Source organism: Eleginops maclovinus, chromosome 5 (assembly GCF_036324505.1).
Source record: "Eleginops maclovinus isolate JMC-PN-2008 ecotype Puerto Natales chromosome 5, JC_Emac_rtc_rv5, whole genome shotgun sequence".
In the NCBI taxonomy this organism is placed as follows: Eukaryota; Metazoa; Chordata; class Actinopteri; order Perciformes; family Eleginopidae; genus Eleginops; species Eleginops maclovinus.
The window spans coordinates 11,485,281-11,505,945 of NC_086353.1; the positions used below are offsets into that span (position 1 = coordinate 11,485,281).

General features: G+C 39.1%; 1 protein-coding gene across 3 annotated transcripts in view; it reads right to left on the reverse strand.

The window, feature by feature from the left end:
* The window catches only part of rab11fip4b (RAB11 family interacting protein 4 (class II) b), a 48,628-nt gene that overhangs the window by 26,413 nt on the left and 1,550 nt on the right, over positions 1-20,665 (reverse strand). For 2 of the 3 annotated variants that reach the window (XM_063883882.1, XM_063883883.1), the window contains exons 2-3: positions 17,332-17,419; positions 15,224-15,303 (exon numbers count right to left, since the gene is read on the reverse strand). In XM_063883882.1, coding sequence (XP_063739952.1) covers positions 15,224-15,303; positions 17,332-17,419 — 168 coding nt within the window. Of the gene's footprint in view, positions 1-13,498; positions 13,618-15,223; positions 15,304-17,331; positions 17,420-20,665 lie in introns of those variants that run through there. The other variant, XM_063883885.1, reaches the window with a different exon arrangement.

Below are 20,665 nucleotides of genomic sequence, written 5' to 3' on the forward strand. Positions count from 1 at the left end.
GTCAAATCAAGAGAATGACAGAGCAAAGGAATAAAATTGAATCATAGAGTCTGTAGACACAACCACAGCAGTAACAACAGAGGTATAAATACACACAGGCAAAAAGTATGAATACGGAACTTCCTCAGACGTATTATTGTGCTTAAGCTTTGCAACAATATACACCATAATTATGCGGTACAACACATAAAGAAGTCGCAGGCAACAGTAGTACAGTATTGCATTGACCTATGAAACATTATTTCTTGCTATTGTGATCTTGTAGGAATGACATATTGCCATTTGAAATGTGACTAAAGGCACAACAACAAGGTTTAATCAGCTTTCCCGGAATTGTAGTTAAACTAAAATACAAGTCGTAACGTAACACACAGAATATTTTGAACAAATTTGCAGGTCAGGTATGTAAAGAATGAAAAGGCAGTACACTATGGGGTCGGATCAGTCTCATAATACACAAATGCACACAGAAGGATTCACTTGTATTTCATGATCTGCAAAAGCGGATATGCTTTTTATGAAGCGCTGTGTCATGAACACAAGAAATCATACCCTCATGGGGGCGCGCTCATGTGATTGGCTTAGAAAGAAGGTGACATCTGATTGGCTATTGATAGAAAACATTACAAGTACGAATCGGGTGAAAAGTCAGGGGAGTCTCAAAAAACCCACACACGAATGCACAGCGATCCATGCACAGAAAGCGGTTTGTGTATGCAGGTTCAGCGGAGTGGATCAAAAATACACATGTGAAACTTTTTTCTGTATTTGGATTTTATTTCCATGTATGTGAAACGGAACACATTTGTGTGTGCATTGAAAAACATTTGTGTGGATCCTGACATACAAGTGTGAATGCTTTTGCAGATCATGAAATACAAGTGTGAATCCTTCTGTGTGCATGTGTGTATTATGAGACTGATCTGACCCCATAGTACACAGCTATGAGTGACTATATGGCTGTAACACGAGTGAATCCAGGTCACTGGGTAAGTGTTGCCTGCAGGGGAAATTCACACAGTTGTGGAAGTATTGATTACGGTTCATGTGGTGAGAATGCATCTGTTTTATGGATGAACACAATGTAGCTACTCTGACAGTTTTGACAGAGAGGAAGGTCTGCACATGTGAACACACATGTTCTCTGAGGGTATAGCGTGTGCAACAATGAAGCAAATGACAATGGAGTAGAGCGCTCCACTGCAGTTTTAATGCATATTTTCCCAGTCATCAAAACTACAAAACCCTGTTTGTCTATAAACAGACACTTTTTCAGCATGTTCTAATGTGAATATCAGAAGTTAAGTAACAGATAGAGGACATTAACCCGGTAATGCCCAAATATAGAAATACTTTTTATTTCATTTTAAAATAAATCAAAATACAATTAGATTCATGTACTCCACATATTTATGTACATGTTCTAGACATTGTAATAATACAAAAACAAATATTTGAGGCATTGTACTTGAATCTGACAAATTCAAATCCAAATCCAATAAAACAAAGAGATGTTCCTTGGTTTTGAGATTTGGAAGTTTTGTGAATTTATGACCAGAGGTTGGGACCTATAAACACAATTACTACCAAAGAGAATTGTGAGGCTGAAGAAAAGGACCTTTTGACTATGTAAATGTATGTAATGTCTTTACAGGTTTAAGAGACAACGTTTGGCTGCATACTGTATCTGAACAATGTGTAGTGTAATTCTAAATGTGCATTCATGAATGACTTGATCGATGTCTCCATTATGTGCAAACTAATTATGAGTCAGTTATGAGTCAGTGAACATGCCTCACAAACTGAGTTTCATCCATGTAGGTCGATATTAGTCAATACAATGCTGTGGTGAGCTGGTGTTTGTCATGTTTAAAAGAAACAAACATGGATTGCGAACAGAGGCGTAACCAACACACAGAATGGTTTCCGTCAGCATGCTGAGGTCAGGCCTGGTTAGCATATGAGTGACGGATCAAAGCCTGATAATCAATACACAACCTAGGCCATCAATCTGTCAAATCAGTAACAGACCACTGAGACAGCAAATGACAGAGGGACCAATGAGGAAGCGAGGAAGATACAGTCCGATTAGAAATAGAAAGAAAAGACCGAAACAACAGACAGAACCACTGTCTCCGTTTTCCTACTAAACAAACAAAAACACTGGTGCATTTGCAGCTCAGAGCTGAAGAAGTGCCCGAAAGCCTTTGTAGGGTTTAATGGAGGTTTTCACTTCCAGCATTAAAAGGTTAGAGTGGGCAGAAAGGGTACTTGATGTGAGCTGAACCGTAACAATGCAACTAAACAATGGCTGCTAATTAGCCTGACAGACAGGAGGAAAAACACTGAACCATGAGAGGAGTTATTGACCAAGGTCATGGAATATGAGTGCACTCGACAAAGAGATGAACAAACACAGACGATGCACACAAATCACACACACAGTGGGAATACAATGCAAGGGGACCACAAAACATAACTCAACATTTTAGTCTTTTCTCCCATAACCACTATAACCATTGTATAACCAAGGCTACTGGAAAGTGCCACATTGTATAAAGCACAATCATGGACTGCGGTAACTTGAAAAAAAGAAGGCAGAATTAGAAGCAATAACAACATTTTTCACTATAAGATTATAGCAGCGATTGCCTGTGCAGCAGTGTTTTTTCTGAGTATAACAATTGCACAACAAGCAGTACAGCAGTGTTGTGGTTTAAAGACACCTGGGGGCTGACAGGAAGTTGGCCACGGTAAACATTAACACCGAAATGACGCATTTCTTTCACTTGCACTTCTTGTTTGCATGGAAAAAGGATTTCAGCCAGCTCATAAGGTATTGTGTTATTGTGTGTAACCCTGTTATGACACTGTGAAGGATAGAAACTCTGCTCAAACACCTGTTGAAACAGTTTGTGCAAGCGTAAAACTTCCTTTACGGCTGCTCTGTAACCCCGAGGAGGTGGCAACATTTAGGTGTGAAATTGTCAACCTGCTACATGGGAAATCTTTCTGTCACTCTCCTCACAGCTGGTACCAGAACAATGTTTAACCTCCATTTTCTCTCGATCCAAATCAATGCAGTTCCTGAAAGCTTTGTGGCCCTTGAGGTAATTTCCAGTCAGTTTGGTGAATCAACCCCTGAGTGTGTTGCAAGGCCATGACTCCCACTCTGAATGGGAGTATGCGTGTATATATCTGTGTTGTTTATGAAAGAGGGGAGAATGGGAGAGATGAAGGCAGAGAAGGAGGAGGCGCTGATCCAGAACTGAGCTCTTGTGACAGCTTCTCTATTCAGTCCGCACATCACAGGACAACAGACGACCTAATTAAACAAACAGAAAGAGGATGAGGGGGTAAACGAGAAAAATAGAGAGGAGCAGAGAGGGAAGATGAAAGGAAGAAAGTAATGCTGAAAAAAAAGTGTAGACTGATTGAAAACTAGTGAGATAAACTAAGGAGAAAATGAGGATGAAAGCAGCAGAAAACTGCAGAGAGAATCGGAATGAGAGGATCTAAAGGGCTCAAGAAAATCAATGATTAAATCAGGCAAGGCCTGGAAAAAAACATGAGCAGCTAAGTAGAAAGAAAGTAAAGTTAGAAAATAGGAAGGGGGATGGTAACAGAGGGGAATGTTGTTCAAACACTGGCCTTGAAAAACATAAGAAATGCTGGCTCAGATTTGGGGGCTGAGAGAGAGAGAGAGAGAGAGAGAGAGCAGTAGGGGGCAACGGTGCTGTGGCAAGCAATTCAGTTTATCCTCTTTAAACCAGGGAGACCGGGTCAGGACACTAATTATGGATAACAAGACGGACAGACAGACAGCAGAGAATTGCCCAGAACTTTAGCACTGGCCGAGGGAGATAACAGTAGGGAGGGACAAAGGAGAGACAGCAAATTACGGAGGGAGAGGGGGACAGAGAGTTAAGTATTCTATTTAATAAGAATCAGGGCACACTGATAGCGTAGTGTTGATGTTTCCTTCCACTACCAGTCGCAGTTAAATGTCCTGTCTGCAGTCTTCAGGGCAGCAGTAGAGCATAAAGTGGAAAAAAGTTAAGAAAAAAAAAAAAAAAAGCAGACTCTTTCCTTTCAAAGCCAAATAAAATAAAACAGAATATATCCTGTCTTATACACTTTCAAACACGGCATCATTTAGGTTCAGTCTGACAGAGACATGGTGCAGTCCGTGCAACTGTTGTGGCTGAGAGGGTTATTTTTGTGATTTAAAAATTTTTATTCAGTAAACATGAGTGTTGTACATGACTTTGGCTTAGTAAATGAACATAGGCGAGTCCTTACATGTCATATTTTGCTACTAGAAAAAAGAGATCATGGTTTGGATTAAATAATGAATATGTTTGTAATAAAGATGTAATGTCATCAGTAAAAAAAAACTAAATTTTCTCCCTCTTAAAACTATGAGTGTGGCTCTGGTATTGCTATGTATGAGTTTAAATTGGGGCTAGCTTAAAGACTGGTGCGTGTCATATTGTATCTAAAGGGTGCCTTGTGCGTGAGAAGCATCAGGCAGAGGCCCACCACCCAAAAGCGGTGTATTATACCGTGGAAAAGGGACCAGGCTGGATTAATACAGACCATTCTCTAATTTCAGCTGTAATGATGACACATTGGTGTGTTTTTGAGAGTGCATCCACTGATGAGCAATGACACATTTGTTTCTTAATATAGACAAGTGTAAAAAGAGAAGCATGTTAACCATTGCAACAACTTGTTACACATCCTTCTCTTGGCTTTGCAGAAATAAAGATAGAGACACAGACAGAGAAGTTGTCACGAAATTGCCAGCTAAATGTGATGGCAAAGCAAAGTGTTCTGTGTTAGAGGTGTCATCAAAGCCAGAAAGGGCCAGAAGAGATCACCCATGCCCTACTGAGCTGAGACTGCTGCATGCACTCATATAGTATAGTGTCCTTCGGTATCAACATCACCTGACTCCCTTCCTGGTTCCCTTCTTACTTATTACGGTTTTGTCATTTAAATTTAAACAAATACATTTTTTTGTGGCTTCTGATCCCATTGTTCTTCCTGGAATGACAACGTTGTTTATCCCCTCAAACACAGATTGACACTTGATGCCCTCGCAACAAGCCCAGGTATAAACCACTGTCTTTTATGTTGTAATTAAGTCAAATTATGCTCAACTGTTGTCTGATACTCTAATTATTCATTCATTTTCTGTTGTCGCATTGCCTATTTCTCACTTCAAGTGTTTTTTCCGAACATTTTTGAGCGTATCACTTGGCTGTGTTGTCGCTTGGTTTTGGTTTGACTGATTAACAGTGTATGTGAGTGTGCGTGCGTATGTGCGTGTGTCCATCCAGATGCTCCTGGCAGGTGTGTCGCCTAACAGACGGTCTGGACCTGTGGCGACGAAACACTCACACAGGGATTGAAAGAGACACTGACGGCCTGCTCAAGGTCAGTATAAGGTCGTTTTTACTTACACTATATCTAGTTTGAGAGGCACATAAGAAATAGCTACCCTGAAACCAGGCTTTTTAGCTTCCTCTTGGACTCCATTGCAGCTCTCGTACACATGCTTACTCTCCTCTGCCTCACGCTTCAAAATGTAACTGGATATAATATTCTCATATCAGCGGTTTAAATGTTGCTATAAAAAGATTTTAAATGCCTTTAGTGGACTGTGTTAAATATTGCAAGTGCATAACATAGAATAAAAAGCCCTGGGACACACACATTTACACAAACACACCACACTATAAGCATGGTGGGATTGGCTGAGGTAATAAAATGCAAACGAAGGGCATCATTTATCAGGAGGTTTCTAAATTTGTTTCTGTGTGTTATGGTGCTCTAAAATCTGGTTATAATACATAATGAGGGTGAATTGGGAAAAAGAGGGAAGTGGAAGAAATGTGTGGTTGACAACTTAGAAAGTACGAGAGTATTAATGTAAACAATAATGTAAGTTTGTTTGGGAATATAATAATGGATTATGTAATTAATTTAATTTCTACGGGTACACCTATATTTCAATGTTAATATTGCTATATTTTATATGTTATTATAGTTATCTTATAATAGTTTATTATCACAGTTCCTTTTTTTATGTATGTTTATGTATGCACCATAACACCAAATTCTTCGTATGTCCTACTGGGCAATAAAACTGTTGCTGTTTCTGATTCTGACATACATAAACATATAACTAGGGACAGCACAACAGAAACAAGTGAGAGTCAGTCGTGTGTTAGACTTATAGCCATTGCTAGTGACCGATACCATGGGACAAAGGCAATTCATACGTGCAAGTGTGATGGAGAGAGAGAAATAGAAAGAGGGAGAGAAAGAAAGAAAGAGGATGAGAGAGCGGGGGCTTCGGGTGAACCAGTGATGTTTCTGTTCATTAGCAGTCCTCCCTAGCAGCGGACAGCTACTGGATAATCATGTCTGCTGGGTGGCGGTGTGTCCTTGACTGTCATTGGTGGGACTTGGCTAGGCCTTGTCTCTATTCCAGACTGTGTGTGTATGAAAGTCTTTCAAAACTTTAATTAAACAACTAAGCCACACACACACTGGTGCCAAAAACTGTGAGGCTGCAATGCTTGTGTTATTCCAAAACAAGACATGTAATTCCCTTCCTTCCCAGCCAGCCCAGTGCATACCCATTTGCAATGTGAGATAAATGTATAACGGAGACAAAAGGAACAGCAATGGGGGCCAAATTCTGCGTTAAATGTTTTTTATTGGCAGCAATTGGTAGCTGACAGTGTGAAGCTTTAGAATGGATGCAGCTACATGCAGTGTCGGATTTTTCATCGGGCTGCCTCGCCGTATTTCCTCATTGATACCATCCATTGATCGCTCTCTGCCTGAACAGTGACGGATTGATTGAGCAACTCCACAGTATTGGGTTGACTGGCTGCTTTTTTCCAAAGGGACTTTGTAGACTTCTGCAGCACTGTGATCAATTGGTGAATAACTGATTTTTTCCACACAGCTGCATTACAAATACTGTTTATTGCAAGTGATCACTGGATTTTTACTCTCCAAATTCTGTACATTTAGATTGTCTCTCTGTATCAGAAGTCAGTCCAGCACAAGAGACGGTGACATAACCCTTATCAGTTAGCTTTAAACAATGCAGAAGTTAACTGAATTGAGGAATAGCCTGTTTTATTAAGGGCTAAGATGCAGAGAATGAGTTTTATCTTAACTAGACTGCAAGATAAATACAAACACGTGGATATAATGCAGTAAAGGAAGGTTTTACAATTTAAAAAAAAACTGGGATAACACAGTAAGATCAACCAGATATGAAAACAACTTCAGACATTATATTTTATGGGACTTCTCTCTCTAAGCTGTCTCCAAAACTCGAAAAATAGTACAAATCTCGCTGAGTTACAAATACAATGCAATGTCTAGCTGCATTGTACATCTCTATTTGAAATAATTTAATGTATCTGCTGACATTATGTTAATCTATTTAAAAAAGGCAGCCACAGTGCAGACCCTACCGACTGGACCATATCGTCCCGACCATGTCATCTGTTCCTGTTTCCATCTGAACTGATTTGGGAGTATGGCCTGATGAGTGTCACAGGCACTAATGGGTCGTGTCACTCACCCATTAATGAATTAGATAAAGGTTTATCCTGTTTTATGCGTCTCTGTTGTTCATCTGTTCTTTCTCTCTGCTCACCTCTTATCTTTCCTTTGTTTTCTCTGTTCTGTTTTCCTTTCGTCTCAGACTATCCCTCTCTGTCTGCATTCTTTCTGCTGCTCTTATCTCTTTCCAAACTCTCCTTCCCACACATCCATCAATCCATTGTTTTCCTAGCATCGCTCTCTCTCAGACGATAGCTACCTCGTCATTTTTCTCCTCACTTGCAGACAGACCAAGCACACGTATTCAGTATTCTCTTCCATACTCGCTTCCCATAACCTTCTGTAGATGAATTCAAAGTCAATATATCAATAACAAACAAACAAACACAATGAATACCAATTGGGTTTAGCTTGAGGCTATGTGCTACAGTTAGTTAATCCACATGCTGTGCTCCTCCTATAGGCTGTGGTAGAAATGCTAAAGTACTGTAATCATGTTACTATTGATCAGAATCACGTTTATTTCCAGGTAGGTTTACACATACAAGGAATTTGCTTTGGTGTCTGGTAGTGCGAACATAAGAAATCTAAGAAAATAAGTTGCTACAGTATAGGTAAAAAACTTAAAGACAGTAAAAATGTGTATTATTAAGAAACTATTTAGCATTAAAAAAGAAAAAACGCTAAAGACAAGTAATGATATATGAGTGGTATATAGAATATTGAACTATGTACACTGTATATGTGTTGCTATTTTAAGATATTGTCATTTATATGTCAATCCAATACTACGTGGTGCCTTACTGAATCTTGATGGAATGCAAAAGAACAAGAGCCATGCTGTGAATGAAAAATATGCATTTTTTGAGCATGTTTGTGCTACATGGCTACAGAAATGTACAAACATAACCCCCCAAATGTGATAGATGGGTAGTGTTTACAATGTTAAATTAAGAAAATGACATATAGCAGGTCAATTAAATGTTTTCCTTATGTCTAAATCTGTTTTACCTGTCCTAATTTGCCACAAAAACAACAAAAATGTAAGTGCATCTATGCATTGGATCGACATATCCTAAACATAATCCAATTAATGAAAATTGATTAGCAATATTTTCTTTCTTCTTACATGAACTGCTAAATAATGTACAGTTAAGCCAAATGTTAAGCCAAATGATTCATAGTGTGACAATTTTAGTTTCCTACCTGGGTTGCAAACATAAAAGGCCATGTTCAAAGATTTACAGCTGACATGATGTGTTTTGCAATTGAATACAAACATTATAATTTCAGAAATAACTTCCCTAATGAATTGCTATCCAAAAGCTGTAATTGATTATTTGATATTTCACTCTCAATATTTCTGTATGACATAAGATGACAGCTGTCTTGAAGGAAATTTCAAAAAAGACTTTAACCAAAGCAGCTAAGAAAAGGTCTGGGTCATTACAGACATCACAGAAAAAGCCCACACTGCCAGCCCTGTCCTCTGATCTCAGGAAGAACGGAAAATCTAAAAGACAGCTTGTCATAATGTGCCATCACATCGCATCCCACCAGATGGTTCACAATGTGGCATCACATATCTTACGTTCTCCACGGCTGTCAGCGGGCTTTCAGTCAGCGGCGTTGGCTTCTAATGCGGCCAGAAAGTTTACCGTGTTGGTTTGAGATTGTCAAAACATCACATGGCAGCAGGAATTCACAAATGCTGCTCCACAGAAAGATTAAACGGACAGAAATACACAGAACTGCAACTTTTGGTGAAAATGAACTGCTAAAGTTTAGCCTGGGAAACCAAAAAAAACCTTGTCCCTGCCTTCAATCATCTTTTAACCACATATACAGCCTCGGGAAAATGTAAGAGACCACTTCAGCAGTATTAGCTTCTCTTGTTTTATTTCTTATAGGTTTGTCTTTTGAGTTAAATGTTTTTTTGTTTTTTTTGTATTCTATAAACTACTGGCAATTCTTCTCTGTTTTGGAATTCAACACACACTGGAATGGCTGCCATACATGTAGAGATACAGATTTAAGAAAAATGGCTGTATAATCAGAAAAACAAAGTAGTCTTATTAAAAAGGCAGCTTGCATCACAGACTGTAGCATTTTTAAGATCTTGTGCCCAAATCAGCAAGACAGCATCATTTCCTAGTGCAAATTTCCTAGTATAAAATATATTTATGACTTTCTTCTGATATGGTAAAGTTCTGTTCAGGTTTATGTATGAAATTGTATGAAAACTATTGTTTAAAGTAATAGAACGATTGTTGTCACAAATAAAATAAACCCACTCCTACTGTTAGAAGGAAAACAGGTTGTCAAAAGTGTTATCTAATGTCAAACTCACAAACTTTGTAGGTCAAGCCTCCGGGGATGCTCGGAAAGTTTAGAGATTTGTTCGTAAGGTTGACATTCTGATTTAAATTAAACTTTTAATGATACTGACTTATTTTTTGCATGTCTAATACTTGTTTGAAATGTGGTATTCTTGCACATCAAATAAACAGTATAATTAACTATTTTAGTAAGACTATTTGCAGAATTTGCATTCCAGTATTTGATGTAATAACTATGATGTTTAGAATATTCAACCTTCCGCCTCCTATCTCTCTCTCATTCAAACACACACACTCACCAATATACACAACCCAAATCTAAGCTTAAAATGTGACATTGGGTACAACCCCTCCAACCACCAATCATGACCTCCTTAAGAGCTGCCATAACAGTTGATACTTTTGCTTCTACTCTTATCTCTAAGCTAATGGCATACTGTCTGATTATTCATCCTGAGCTTGGCATTCAGACTGTCATGTTTTAATGATCAGCTCACAGTGAAATATTGATTTAAGTGCCAGGAGTGGCTTGGCGGTTAAACAATGTTAAATTCAACCCTTTTCCCTGTCCTCAAACTTCCTCGATTTGATGTGAAACCAGGGTAAAGTGTGAGTTCTTAACTAAAAAAGGCCCAGAGAGCAACAGAGACTGTGAGCATGTGAATCATTTACCAGTTCTATAGTGTCCTGTCATTTTACTCTTTCTATATCGAGCTGCTGATTTCTAAGACATTGAGGGATCCACATTGTTAATGCCCTCTTTAGTCCTCACGGTATGCATGCCCACAAGAGCTTCCTGGAAAGTAAATGCAACCAAAGCCATTAAGTAGTAGTATTAGTACTTTTTTTTATTAGGTTAGCTACTCCGTGTGGTTTTCATCAAGCTGAAAATTAAATTTGCATGAACCAACACTGTGATATGAACCATGAGTCGTGTGCATCATTACATTGCTGACTGCGAAGGACTATAATATAATGTGTTAAGAAAAACACCTCTCAGGTTGATGTTGACCTTAGACAAACTTCCGCTAACTCAGAGTTGAAGTGTTAAAAGAGCCACCGACAGCCGCTTTGAGGAAGGCCTGTTGATAGTCATCATGAGGAAGTGTTCATGTTACACACAGTCACTCAGGGATGTTACATCTGCTTCACAGTCGGCCCGGCCGGCTGATTTTCCCATCATGCTCTTGCACAAACAATGGTAAACAGCAAACAGACTTTTTTTCCGCTTCCCTCTTTCATGGGATTTGGTTTGTTCTCTGTTTCAACTTTCGGTGTTGATGCCCTCACTCCTGTATCAACTCTCCTCCCCACACCCGCCTCCCATCTCAGTTCTTTAATCAGACTATGAAATGACTGCAGAGACTGTCAGAGGAATGTCCTCTCCACTGATTATCTGATGTGCTAATGTGGGAAGGGTTGTAGAAAGGGAAAGCAAGATGTAAACATGGGGGGGGGAGGAAAGAGGGAATTGGTGCAGCAAAGTGATGGATAATAAAAGAGAAATGCCATAAACAACAGCTTATTGAAACAGAGGATGGGAGGTCAAACTATACCAGAGTATAAAACAAAAAGAGACAAGGTGAACAGATTAAATTGTTGTGCTTTTGTCTGACTTGCAAATTCCACTTTTGCATCCGTCACACAAAAATGGTGTGGATGATAACATAGGGAGGATGTGCGTTCACCGTGAGCACAGAGATAAAATGACACTAGCAGGAGATGAAGAAAACACACGGAGAAAGAGCAGACACGCTTTGCCAGGAATGCAGATTAGAGGCAGACAGCACAGATAATTCCTCCGACCAAATAGAAACCCTAAGGAGGTTATTAACATCTCTCTACGTGAGGACAAAAAGTAAATTAATGATTCATTCTCTGCAGCAGCAAGGCAGATCCGGGCCATTCCACAGTTTTAACATATTTTCTGGATCAGTACGATGAGGTTCATTGCAGTTCTGATCGACTTTCGCTGGATGTTGGACTACCTCATGTCCTTTGTTGTGCATTGATCAAAATAACACTTTCTTCTGCTATATCACACACACACACACACACACACACACAATTAATGTTTTACCCCAGGTGTTTAGTGCCCAGTTCAATTTGTCTATTTTCTGTGTGCCAGAATATATTTCTGTGTGCCAGAATATATTTCAGCACCTGCATTGGCAATGTAGTCTTCCCCCTGTAGTTACTGGTGTGTGTGTGTGTGTGTGTGTGTGTGTGTGTGTGTGTGTGTGTGTGTGTGTGTGTGTGTGTGTGTGTGTGTGTGCACGTGTGTGCGCGTGTGTGTGTTCCCAAGCACATAAGCAAGCTAATAAATCCTCTCCAACAACGGCTCTTGCGATAATGAGACACCTCTCACCTTTCCTCCCTCTCTTCTTTCACTTTGTCTCTCCACACACATATACCCAAACAAGCAAAGGCGCACACACACACACACACACACACAACACAAACACACACACACACACCTCTGCTACCCTGGGGAGCACTGGAACACCCACTTCTGCTTGCTATGGCAACACAAATTTACTCCTGAAAATCTTTTCCCACAACTGGCCCCCGCCGCGGGCCACTCAAATATCTCAGCCTCTATGGATCATAAATCTTATTATTCAAAATGAGCAACACATCTTCATCCAGCAGAGAGAGAAGCCTTCAGTATAAAGAAAAAGAGTTAAGGAGAAATTTACAAAAGGCTTTCAGTAGTCTGAAGAGATGTTAATACAGGGGTTACCTGAATTAGTGAGAAGGTCAAACAGCAGTTATTACTGTCACTTTATCTCTAGGCGTCAGAAGAAGTTCCTTTATAGACCTAAATTAGATAAACTCTGCAAAGACCGAGAGGAAAAGAGGGAGTACCTGCAGATTACACCACTTGTAGCATCGACTGCAGATTAAATGCAGTCTGCGTTCTCATTCAACAGTTTAGAGCTTAAACATCCAATCAAACATAAACACAAGGTATGAAGAGGAGGTTGTTTATGTAAAGGACAGTAGAGCAACAACAGAGAACTTTAAGTATTCCCTACAGCCGCGGAAAAAATAGTTTTTCTATTGTATTCTATAAACTACTGACTATTTTTCTCTGTGTTGGAATTCAACACACACTGTAATGTCTGCCATACATGTAGAGATAAAGATTTAAGAAAAACTGGTCTCTTAATTTTTTCCGGAGAAGATAAATAAAACGTCCATACTGCTAAGCGAAAAACTCAATGTTACAAAACATTGATTATATATACACATTAGCCTATTTGCTTTCATATCAATATCTGTAATATCATCCTTTCTAACACCGCAAGGTGTAGCGGAAGTGTCAGAAATGACCTAACATCTAACGTTTTGATTATCCTTCTGAAAAGACATTAAGTTCACAGCATCACCGTTTGCATCATTGTAATCACAAGCAACAGCATCATCTCCACCATAGTTCCAAGATATAAAGTATCATTATTTATCTACAGTCTGTTTCTTCAAAATTTCCATCCTGTAGCAAAAGTACTGCTTCCCAGACATTTCCAATAGACGAATAAACCCTAAGGTGTAACACATACCTTTCACTGTGTGGAGAAACGTGGGAAAAGCAGACACCTCTTCCTGGAATATAAAATGGTTCGACTGCTTTCAGATAATCTTTTATAGGGTTTCAAAGGGAAGTGTGCAAATGAGACAGCATTTTCTAAAAAAGAGAAGTGTTTTGAGTAGGTTGCAGCCGTATTGCATTTCACCCTCTGTGAATATTTTAAGAGCACTTCTCCATTGGTATAATGAAAGGTTACACTGTACCATTGGCAGGTTGAAAACTCCTCTTGAAACCAGTGAAGTCAAGGTAAAGTAAACATCTAATGCTGGAATGTAAATGCAAATTATCGCACAGAACATTGAAACAGTTGTTTCTAAACTGCAGCATGAAGAACAGCTGACCTTTATTTCACTGTGTCACTTTGATACCCATGTTCTCATTGCTTGAGGGAGTGGTATTGTACAAAGTAGCCTACCACATTTCCCAAGATATAACTCCAGGAATGTATGAAATATGCGTCACATTTGACACCTAGGGACTCTGTTGTAGCAAACTAATTATCTCAGCATACCCGGATGTCAGATGTAGTCAGAAAATACATGTAATCCTCTGTGGCAGTACAACCTACATTTCTACATCTATAAAAAAAAAACTCCCCATCTGAATAACCTGAAAGCTTAATTTGCTAAATCTCTTTCATTCTTGTCAAATGTTCCCAGTAGATAATATACTGTACCTTCATGTTGAACTATTTTATAATTTAACAAGAGGTTCTTAAAAGCTTGAATTATACAAATTGTTGAACAAATCCAAAAGGTTATAGTTGTGTATCACATCCAAGCATTTATCAGGAGGTTTCTGTACCGTTAATATATAAGAAAGCTAGTGTGCAAGTTATCCTGCTATATCTGTCTTCTACACATCTGCAGCTGAACACTACCACCCAGTGGCCAGAATAGTGAAGTACAAGCTGCACTCGTTCAGAATTTAAAGCAGCACTGTTGCTGTGGTCCTTCTGACCCCTAACATGGCTATTACATTTTTGTAGTATGGATCAAACTTCACACAAGACACACAAAACTGGTGTTATCTTAAAGGGAATTTAAGGATGGAAATTACACACATTTTCTTACACGCATTTATTACTGAAAGCTATGTTTAACCACACAGGTATAGGCCTAGTCAACCACAATTAAATGAGTAACTGACTATAAATGGTTTACGTTTGGACTGATGTCAAACCATTATTTATTTGACATACCTTTGGTAAACTGTAAATAACCCTTCCACAGTATGCCGGGACTGTAAAACTAATGCAGAGGGAGATGCAAAGTGTGTGTCTGGCTGAACCACAATTTAGCTGCTGCTCACTTCACGTGTTGCAGCGCTAATATTTACTTCGATGTAAACCAAGCTTTGGAGAAAAACATATAAAACCAAGACCTTAATGAAGGGTTGTGGGAGAATGTTTGTGTCTAAGATTGGCAGGGGGGGAAATGTGCATCTATCAATTGGAGGGTCGCTGGTTTGATCCCCATCTCCTGCACTCAACATGTCAATGTGTCGTTGGGCATCATGCTTGCTCCTGTAGGGGTGTCTATAGTCTTGAAGTGTATGTTAGCTGCTTTGGATGAAAGTGGCAGCTGAATCACATGTAATGTAAATAGACAGTCTTTGGGGTGATACGTTTGAGCTTAATTCCACACTATCAGAGGATACATGCGAACACACACACAGAAGCACTTTAACAACTTACCCAGTAGCGTCTCTTAGCTGTCTTGTACGGCCCTGTGATGAACCGTGCCCTACTTTTCTTTTTAAGGAGCCAAACATAACCTGCAAAGAAGATAAAGCCTGCATGAATCCTCCCAGTCTGTGTGAGATTCTGCACTGCAATCATTTCCTGTCGAGTCTGCTCAGAGCACGCTGCTAAACAATGCATTTGTTCAAACATACACATCTATGTGTTGTGTTGGACATAATGCACTGGCAAGGGTTTGTGTGGACTTGATATTTTAGGTTTCCATGTTGTTCACCTTGGAAACCATTGATTGTGTGGAAAATGTCAGAGAAATATGGAAATAGCTTCTCTGATGCTACCAAACCACTTCAGAAACAAAGGGGGTCAATATCAGGTCAGAAACACTTACACTTCCTGTGATAAAACTTGCACGAGAGAGTGGCGGTGTAATTTATAAACCAGATCTATTATTTATATCTCCAGGGAGAAAAACATGAAAACAGGTGACACCAAGGGGGGGGGGGTTGCATTGTTGGGAGGTAAAATATGCAATACTTTATCCAGCAAAATGTAAAATAAGCTGATTGAAATTGGCCAAAACTAACATTTGCTGTGTGATTTTAGAGAGGGAACCAGAGAACACAACATTGACCTCTTCATCATCATGTTATGAATGGTTGTTTATTCACGCACAAAGCAGTTAATGAGCAACTTTTGTTCAAATATCAACAAGCTTCTCCAGAACCGTTGACTACACCTCTAACCAAGTATAATATTCCAGGTCAGCGACATACAGCTGAACAAAGCAGAACTGGCAAACCACTTGTTCCCCTCTACCTCAGTGGCAGTAAGGCATCTGTGCCTCTTCCTGTGCCTGGGTTGAGTCCACTGTAAGCTGACCTGCTTTCACACAGACTCCCAGTCCGTGTACAACAGACGAAATATGATGAGTTGGCAAAATTGCTTCTTTATTCCACTTAAAGGTGCCATAGAATGGAAAACTGTATTTATTTTTGGCATGGTTGAATAAGGAGAGTTTGGTACATTGAACTGACATACCGTGAACCACAAACACTATTGTTTCCTCCTTCACGTGCACATCATGAATATGCATATCACAGCAGTAAAACGGGCAAATTACAACAATCCCTGTGTGTTACATCACACACGGTAGTCCAGCCCCAACATTTGCATACATCAGCTGCTGGAAACACTAACGCTAACACTAACCACCTCCGTAAAGTTGCTCTCCAATCTCCGACCAACTGGCTGTTCTTCAAATTCATCAGTTTTCTCTCCGATAAAGGCTCAAACATGTAAGGTTGGATGCCAATAGCCTCCATGGTTCATCTCACACCGTTTTGCAAACTTCACTCACTTCTGTGGGCTCTGAAGCAGCCATGGATTGCGCCTTGTAAACCAGCCAATCAGAGCAGAGCTCCTCATAATTATCTAAATGAGCCCCCAAATAAGGCAATTCAGCTTGTTTCATTCTAGGACCAAATCATAGGGTCGGGTCTGTAAAACCGCATCTGGATATTTTTTGGATCAACCAAAGTTATATACCTTCTTTGTAGACATCAGAGAACAATTTAAAATACCAAATAGATGCATTCTATGGCCACTTCAATCATGGTAAAGGTTTATCCTTTTACTAAAGAAAAAAACTACAACTTTATAATAGCACTTTACAATTAATAGAAACTTAATCGAGTTTGCAACATTGGCTGGAGCAATATTAAAATCGCTAGAGGCAAAATATTTTTTCCTAGGACTTCTTTCTACTTTCTTTTAAATTGATTAAACATTTTGTTGCCGTTACATCCTTTATAAAATGGAGGATTGGTCCATATCACATACCATTCCCATGGGCCAAAAGGCATTAATGGCTAACGGGAAATCTTTCAAAGAACGATAAAGCCGACGCTGAGACTGTTTGCTTGATGGAATATCCAACGAGCACTTTGATTATTTTAGGACTTTGAGTCATAGAAATAAATACGTAGCCTATGATCAATTCTTCCCAAGGCTGCTGTAGAAGGAAGTAGAACACTGTGAGTTAGACGGTCAGTGTGTTCTCTAAACCAACACAAAAGTGTATTCCCTCAGGAGCTTTTTCTAACCTTTCATGGAAAGGACACCGCGGCAGAAGTCCTTGAAGTTGATCCTCCCTTGAGAGTCGGGGTCGAGACATTTGGCCAACTTTTCCACCTTTGGAGGGGACAGAGACAACATAAGAGCTATCAGAGCACAAAAGATAAATTCAAGCACAGGAAACATATCAAACAAATATGCTTTAGTGTTACATCAGCTCAAAATGTGGGCTGTGGAAAACATTTTCTAACAGAACTTCTAAACTCACTGATGGTAATGTATTGTGTCAGAAGATTATTAAAAAGTATGATCCAAACTCCAATAACACACTCATCAACCACATACACATGTATTTGCTTGTGTGTGTCTGTTTGAGTGTGTGGGTCTGTGCCTCCCACTTCCTGATTTCTGAGAGACAGGGGGCTGATAAACACAAACCACTTATTAGAACATGAATCATTTCCCAGCATTGCACCAAGGCTCTCCACAGAGATGAGCAGCGCTGCCTTATTATCATATTAAGTCCATCAGTTATCGTTGGAAGCTGTAAAATGATCTGCTGCTGCCTGTACCAATCCTCTCTTTTTACAGGTTGCATGGGATGTTAACATTTTAAACCATGTTTATAGCCCCAACAATACATGAAGAAACAAGAGTCTACTGCCTTACCATTTGAAATCGTCACCATTGTCAAACTTAATGTGAAGTATTCATGTTTTGTTGATGATTTTGACACTTAGATTTCTGATTGTTTAGTTTTTTTGGCCTTATCCATACACTTTAATATGTTCAAACCTGATGCCACACATATGTCGGTGTTTTTTTTTTCAACAATGACCGGCTCGCTGCAAATTATCTGGCTTATTACACGGCCAAATACTAAACAAACTAACGACTACTGGAGTTATTTTTAACTTATTTAAACTATGCCAATGTATTGATTCAGCTATTTCAAAGTGTTTGCAAATTTGCAGAAAGTGGGTTGGGTTGAGACACTGTGTGCTGTTTTAAATAATAATAATAAATGCATTTTATAAGCGCTTTAACAGATGCTCAAAGTCGCTTTACAAAAGGTACATAAAAAGAAAGACAACAAATAAATAAAGTAAAAGTCACATTAAAATTGAGCAATGTAACAATAATCACACATTGAAAGTCAGTGTGAAGAGGTGAGTTTTTATGAATTTCTTGAAGGTAAGGAGTGAACTAGGACACATTGAATAGTTTTTAGTAAATCTGAACATCGCCTACATTTGGGTTGTCTGGTGTGTTGATTTTGTCAATTTGGAAATATAGCTTTCTGAGTAAAATAATGGAAAACTTTTTTTGGCACGTTTTTTATCCGATTAATCGTAGAAATAATCGACACATTAATAGATTATCAAAATAATCGTTAGTTGCAGCCCTAATTTAGTATTGGTAGTACATTTTAGGTTTCATTTGTAGAGCACACATTTAGCTCACTTTTCTACACCGATACTTCATTTTGTCCAAAGTTAACTTACTTCAGTCATTCTAACATTGATCTTTCAGTGCTGTTGCTGCTGCTGGAGGGACATCCTGACAGGCTGTAAGAAAAGATGCTGCACCTAAAGCAGAAACCTTAAAATACAGTAAGTGGCAAAGTGGAATGTACCAAGTGTCGGTGACATCATGTGGGGCATTGTGTAACTCCTCATGCAAGTCAGTTTAGTCACACATATAATTATGTCACTCCATGGAATTACAAGATAACCCAAGTTAATATTTTTCTGGGAACAACGTAAATATATAATCCTTTACATTGTCATGTGGGCAGTAGCTGTGTACTTTATGCAGACCAATAGAAAAACAGACCTGCTGACAAACCAACAGATGGACAAAATCCATCATATGTAAATAACTTTTCACCTGAACCGAGACTCAAGGCATTTGGATGGATAACTAAAGCCATCCAACACCCCTCATATGTAATATCACACATTGGTATTATAAAAGTTGGCCAAAGCATGGCAAAATACATGCACACCTTGACTCATGATCCTCCCACGTCTCCTTCACTGGAGAGCGCTGCCTCCCCTCAGCGCTCTGCACCGCGGCGCAGTAATGTATTATTCTCTTTGCGAGCTCGCCACAGACACTTTAAATTTAACAGCACTAATTTTAGCAAATGTTGGTGACGGAAACTGCTGTGAAGTTTTCTCAAGGTTAGAAACACCATAGGTTGGACTTAATGCCTAAACTATGAGAGGTAGAGGTAGGACAACATCCGTCATGAGAGAAGTGTGAAACTACACCTCAAAAAATGTGTCACATAAATGCAAATGTTTTATTTATAAACAGGTTTAAATGTATTCAGTTGTTCATGTCATCTAACACCCTCAAAACCATTGCCTGGCAACTGGGTCACATGTGCAGCTGACAAGCAGTTTGGGGTGTTTTAAATTATGACTTGCATCAATTAAATTAAATAAGATAAGAATGACTTTATTGATCCCAAGCCGGGAAAGCATAATACAATACAAGGCATAGAAAATAATTAGAAATAAAAAGAAGAAATAAACAATGCTAAAGTTAGACATCTCAAAGAAGAAATAGAAATAAAAGTAGAAATAAACTGGCATTAGAGAAAAGACAAGTAAACACCAATACCTCTAGTTATAAGAAATGATAGCTTTCGACACTCGAGGATGTATGAGAAGGTAATCTATCTTAATATTAGATTAGAAATTCCTCAGTCCTGTTCACGACAGTTGTTGGCCTATATTGGTGTCTAACCTGTCCTCAGTTCTTAAAGACAACGAGAAGGGGAGAGAAACGAGGGCAGAGGAGGAAACTGTCGGTGTGCAAGCTAGCATGTGACTGCACGACTGGGAGAGTCACCTACTGTGGGATTTGCTGATATAGGACAATGACATGAAAGGGCGACACATGCAGGAGGCTGCTTTACTGCATGTGCCTTCAATGAAGAAGTACAAACCTTAGAATAAGTGAAATGAATCATTAAAATAATGTCTCGGGAAAGGAAATAGGGTTTTTAAGCTTCTCAAATCAGAAGGTTTCCCTTTTCTTTTATCAGATTAAACTGGATATCTTTAGGAATGACAGAAGACATTTTGGAGAGGCAAAGATGGATCAATTAATCTAGAAAATTGGTAGACTCATGAATAAAAAGTAATCAATAGATGCAATCCTAACATCATCATAGAACAGTATGTTCTGTTATACTGTACTCTACTGACTTGTAGGTCCTTGAGTTTTGAATCACGTTGACTTCATGTTACAAAATTATTTCCCAGGTCAGATGAAAGCGTCCCCGAGGAGCCAATCAGTGGCTCCACAGTGTTCCTGTTGATGAGCTACGCAACACTGGGGAGCCAATCA